This window comes from Microtus pennsylvanicus, chromosome 8 (genome assembly GCF_037038515.1).
Source record: "Microtus pennsylvanicus isolate mMicPen1 chromosome 8, mMicPen1.hap1, whole genome shotgun sequence".
Classification (NCBI taxonomy): domain Eukaryota; kingdom Metazoa; phylum Chordata; class Mammalia; order Rodentia; family Cricetidae; genus Microtus; species Microtus pennsylvanicus.
This window is the reverse complement of record NC_134586.1, coordinates 33,505,961-33,511,434: the sequence shown is the minus strand read 5'-3', so window position 1 is coordinate 33,511,434 and position 5,474 is coordinate 33,505,961. Positions and strand designations below refer to the sequence as shown.

At 48.1% G+C, this 5,474-nt stretch overlaps 1 protein-coding gene across 1 annotated transcript; it reads right to left on the bottom strand.

Moving 5' to 3' along the window:
- Window positions 1-1,707: 1,707 nt before the first annotated feature.
- Ghrl (ghrelin and obestatin prepropeptide) lies at window positions 1,708-4,920 on the bottom strand. Its single transcript, XM_075981991.1, has 4 exons — window positions 4,789-4,920; window positions 4,319-4,435; window positions 2,688-2,796; window positions 1,708-1,834 (listed from the first exon to the last, which is right to left on the bottom strand). The coding sequence occupies exons 1-4, from the start codon at window positions 4,894-4,896 to the stop codon at window positions 1,815-1,817; spliced, it is 354 nt and encodes a 117-aa protein (XP_075838106.1). The 5' UTR covers window positions 4,897-4,920; the 3' UTR covers window positions 1,708-1,814.
- Window positions 4,921-5,474: the final 554 nt, after the last annotated feature.

Sequence of the window (5,474 nt, the reverse complement as noted above, 5' to 3'; positions counted from 1 at the left end):
TAGACCTAATTGATACTAGTGAGTGTTGCAAAGACAGGGGAGGGAAAATGAGAGAAGCTGAACGCATTAGTTTTGCTATTGCTAGGATATAAAGCTTTGACCAAAGCAAAGGGAGGCGGGGAGGTGCTTATTTTAGCTTACAGGGTACGGTCTACCGCTGAGAGCCAGGACAGGAACTCAGGTAAGAATACTGCTTACTAGCTTGCTTGTTCTTGCTTGTTCAGCCTGCTTCTAACACAGGACCACCAGCCTAGGGGTGGCACTTCTTAAAGTGGGATGAGCCTTCCCACATTAATCATTAACCAAAAAAATGCCCCATAAACTTGCTTAACAAGAAATCTGATGGAGGCATTTTCTCAGTGAGGCCCTTTTTCCCAGATGTTTAATAGCTTGTGTCAAGTTGGCAGAAACTGAGTAGCACAGTGGATACCTGTGTGTCTTGTTTCCAGGTTTGCCAAGGGCCCCACAGCCACCTGGCTTTGTGTGCTGTGCTTTGAACAGGATCCTGGGACTTCTAAGCACGTCATAGCTTGGGGGCTTTCTTATTGTTGTTTGGTTGTGTTTTGGTTTTTTGAAACAGGGTTTCTCTGTGCAGTCCTTACTGTCCTGGAACTCGCTTTGTAGACCATCCTGGCTTTAAACTCCCAGAGATCTGCCTGCCTCTGCCTCCTGAGTGCTGGGATGAAAGGCGTGAGCCACCATGCCTGGCTGCTTGGGGACTTCAGTATTCTGTGAAGAAGGACTGGATTGGGGTTGAACATTGATTTGTAAGGAGTTTCCAGATGGCAGTGGTGAGAAGCATCACAGCTCCTTGGCAGGGATGTGCTTAGATTTCACAGTGCCTGCCAAGTGTGCTCATCCCTGGTTGTCTCATGCCTTGGGTTCTGGGCGGCAAAGGCTTCTCTTGAGGAGAGGTCTACAGTTCCTGCTGCGGCAGTGTTGCCTTGGCTGGGCAACACCGATCTCCTCCCTATTTATCCTAAGTGCTCTCTGGACTGCACAAGGAATTTGTTTTAGTTACGGCTCTTGCTTTAGTTACGGCTCTCATCTAATGTCACTGGACTTTGAGACACGGTCTAAAGATTTGCATTAGGTGTAATATTCTTAGTGTCTCAACTGGAATTACAGTGGTAGGGTGTGGGGATCAAGGCTCATGAGCTGTGAGCTGGAGTTTGGGGACTGTTTTGGACATCTACTTAGTATCAGGTGGTGGCCAGCCTTGAGCACATGGGACATTTGCTTTGCCAGCTTTCTCCAGGAGTTGAAGAGTAGAGAATGTGGTTACCTAGTCTGGTCGAGAGCCATTGCCATGCACCCATTCTGATCACCCCAGACAGTTCTTGAGTGTGTTGATTCTGTTACTGTCAACTGCTATCTTTATGAATGCAGCCATTGGTGGCTCTTTTGAAGCCCCTAGGGTAGCTCTTAATTACTCAGGAAGCTCTGCTGTGTGGTAAACTGTGTTTGTGGCCTCCAAACTCCACTTTTAGAACCTTCTGTCTTACATTCTTCCTGTTTTACTGCTGGAATGAGCAAGGTTTCCTTTGGTTTTCAAACATGCTCCTGCCTTGCTGTTTTGTTTTTTGTTTTTTTCCTTTTCTCATGGGTCATAAACTTTAAGCATTGTTTCAATAATTTTTAAGTAAATGTGAACTTTACCATGTGGATGAAAAAACAATATTTTGAGCATTTAATACACAGCTTGAGCTTTTATTCTTAAGGCAGTAGGAGAGTGCCAGGAGTTGCCGAGGAGCGTAAGGCTGGGTATGAGTTCTTGCTCAGGAGGAAATCACAGGGGTGAGTCTTGTCAGCAGTCACTTGTCAGCTGGTGCTTCTGGAAAGCAAGAGGTCAAGTCAGTCTTCAGGTTCACCATCTTGCTCGGGTCATCAGATTTGCTTTCCTTGGTATGCTGGGAGCAAGTGTGTGGTGATGGGGTGGGGACTGTCGGATTTGGAAGATGGCATTTGTGGACTGTGTGCTCTTGGGTAAGTGTCCTTTTATCCCCAAATCTCGCTTTCCTCATCTGTGTGGTGAGATATGTGTTTGCCATATTTGTGAGAAAGTGCTTAGGGAGAGAATGTTGAGTATACTGAAAACAAGGGATGCAGCTCGGTGGTAGTGTGCTTGTCTAGTAGTATGTATGAGGCCTTGGATTTCACCCCGCCACCACACAAAAAACTAAGATATAGCTGGGCGTGTTATCGCACGCCTTTAATCCCAGCACTTAAGAGGTTAAGGTGGGCGGATCTCTGAGTTCTGGGACAGCCAGGGCTGTTACACAGAGAAACGCTATCTTTAAAAAACTTAAAACAAACAAACCAAAACCAAAACTTAAGATATGTGTCTCCTAGCATTTTCAGTGCCACTGTGACAGATTCCCTTCATGAAGTTACATTGTGAAATATTTCAAAGGCAGATAATGTGAAGTGCTGGAAATAGGAATCAGCACTACCTCACAGTGAAAGAACGGAGGCTCAGGGGGGGCCCAGCAGCTAGCTAATTTCTGGTACTCAGGGCTGTTGCAGATGGACCTGGTGCTCCAGCCCTCCTGGGCTGCCACACATACCAGCTCAGCACCCTTTCCCACAGGTAGTGAGGAAGATTAGAAAATGCTTGAGAGTAGGGTTAGGAAAGAAAATTTGTGTCACTCATAAAATAGGTTAACCTCCATTTCAGATTGACTCACCTTTGACCTCTTCCCAGAGGATGTCCTGAAGAAACTTCCCCAGGGCCCGGCCATGCTGTTGGTACTGAGCTCCTGACAGCTTGATGCCAACGTCGAAAGGAGCGTTGAACTAGGAGGTAGGGTTGGGAGCGTCTGAGTCTCATCCTGCCTGCCGTGCCCCAAACACCCACCTCTCCCCAGGGAGGCCTGGCCATGTTGGCCATCTGGGTATCTGAGTGGTCTGTGAACGTAATCTTAGAGCCAGAGAGGAGAGCTATCTGGTCTGGTACTCTCCCTGTCTTAGGACGGAAGCTCAGAGAGCCTGGATGACCTCCCTGTGTCACAGATGGAGGTGATAGTATCTAAGGATTTAGAAAGCAGGACTCTGAACTCTGCCTAGCCCCAAGTCCTTGCTTGAGGCTGCTAGGCACCAGGTGGATGGTGCCTGTTTCTCAGGTTGTTTGGTCATATTCTGTGCCTAGCATGCTACAGACCTCTCCATCTGTGCTTATGTTGCTATGTAGACCAGATGTCTGGCTCCTGGTGAGGATCATAGGAACTAGGAAGTGTTGATCCTGGATCTGTGCTAAGATTCCTTCCCTATAAGAACTAAGTGTAGGGCTCTTATGACCTGGGTAGCCACATGCCAAGTATGGACCTGGTTGTCTCAAGACTGTCCATGCCATTTTAGTGAAGGCCTTGAGGAGAAAGAGGAGTTAGTTTTAAAGGACATGTTTCCTGTGGAGCAAGGGTTTGAGAGGATACTCAAGCTCCAGAGAGGATCAGAGACCAGGAGTTTGAGGATATTGGCATTTGCCCTTGACCAGAGAAGAGGACTCGGGGAGGAAAACCCTGGCTTGATATAGCCTTGGGTAAGTGAATTCACCTTTCAGTTTGTGTTTCTTATCTAAAGAGTTTAGCAAATGATGCCAGCTTGCTTAGCTTACAAAGTTTTGTAGAGAGTAAGTGATTCAAGAAAACAGTAGAAGAGGGCTGGGGATGTAGCCCTTGGCAAAGCTCATGCCTAGCAATTGTGAAGCCCTAGGTTGTGCTCCCTGCTGCCCAGTTAGTCATGGTTGCTGTGTTTGAAGATGAAATTGCATGTAGACACACAGTATAGGGACTGGCATTGCCAAGTGCTACTTAATGGTTCCCGGGGGAATCCGAGGTGAACTGCTGAGAGGTACCTATGGGTACCTTTTTTCTCTTCTCCCAATCCTTGGACTGTTTGTGGTTTTTCCTTGTGCCATGCAAAAATTTTTAGAGCAAACCTGACTCCGTTAGGCCATAGGTGTGTGAGCTAGCCAGCCTGCACAAGCAGCCCACCCACCTCTCCATAACCAGGGCAGGCATGAGAGACCCCTGGATAGGCAGGCCTCCTTCTGTCTCTGTTTTTCCATCAGGGGCTCTTTGTGACCCCCTGGAATCTGCTGATATCTTTGCCGTTGGTGGCTGCTCCCTTGCTACCCTTGCAGTGTAGTACCTGTGGACATTTTGCTCTTGGGCCAGAGACCCTGAACACCTTGTGGAGCTGTTGTTGCTGGGCTCTAATTCTTGAATAGCTTGGAAAGCCATGTGTGTTTAGCCTATTCTCCCCTCTCCTCCCAACTCCCTTTACTGCTACAAGAACCTACTGGTGCCTGGGTACCAACCCTGATCTCCAGTTCCTCCTCTGTCCCGTCTGCCTGTCCTCTGCCCTCTGGCTGGAGCCAGCCTTCCAGAGATCGTGGCTGCAGTTTCGCCGGTGGCTTCTTTGATTCTTTCCTTTGCTAGAAAAGAAAAGGTCTCTTTATTTTTCTTAAAATTTAAAATAAGTTTTAGTTTTTTTAAAGATAGGAGTCTCCCTATAGCCATGTAGCCCAAGCTGGCCTTGAACTTGACACTCATCTGCCTTCATCTCCCATTGTTCGAATTACAGTGTGCACTACCATGCTTGAATGAGTTTTTCTCTTTAGGGTCTTCAATCTGTATGTCCTTCTGAAAGCAGAGTTGGGTCATATCCAGGGGCCTCCTTGATGCTGTGAGGTTTGAAGCCCAGAGAGATGGAGGTCCTGCTGCTGGTCATAGGGTTGGAACAGTTCCCAGGTCAGGATGAGTATGGGGCTTGTTGAGACAGACTTACCTGGGCCTTCTGATGCTCTGGGCTAAGGAAGCTGGAGCCTGCCATGGCCACATCCATCCAGAGAACACTGAGGAGTAGCAGACTGCAGATGGTCCCTGAAGACGGCATAGCTTTCGTGGTGGGGACAGATGGCCCTGGGAAGAGAGGGTCTTCTGTTAGCATACCTCATCTGCATGATATGTCTTAGATTTTGTTCCGGTTGGAACCCAGCAAGCTTGTAGAAGGAAGGGTGGTAGAACCTGGAGTGGGAACTACTGAGTGAAGCAAGGCTCTCTCGTCCCCATCTTAAAAGGCTAGGAGAGCAGAAGACTGAGTTCTGCCTTTTCTAAACTGTTGAGGCTGCGGCGTCCATCCTGGTGTGCTTGTCCTGAGCCCTCAGAAGCCTGATGGAGCTCATTAGTTCTCTATCCAGCTTTGTCTTGGCAGCCAGACAGGTTGGCCACTGTCCCCTTTGTTCGTTGAGCTCACTGACACTCAGAGAAAGTAAGTGAATGGCCAGTAGTGAGAAATTTAGACCTCAGTGAGCACACATACACGAACACACACAAACACATAGCACAGAGCCTACCTGGAATGCCTGGGGTTGTGGTGCCTGCTTCCTGGCTGCTCCTTATATAGGAAGCCTTTGTTTGTTCGGATCCGGCAGCCTCATCTCCGAGGCTTTGCGTGGGTAGTATTGCATTCCA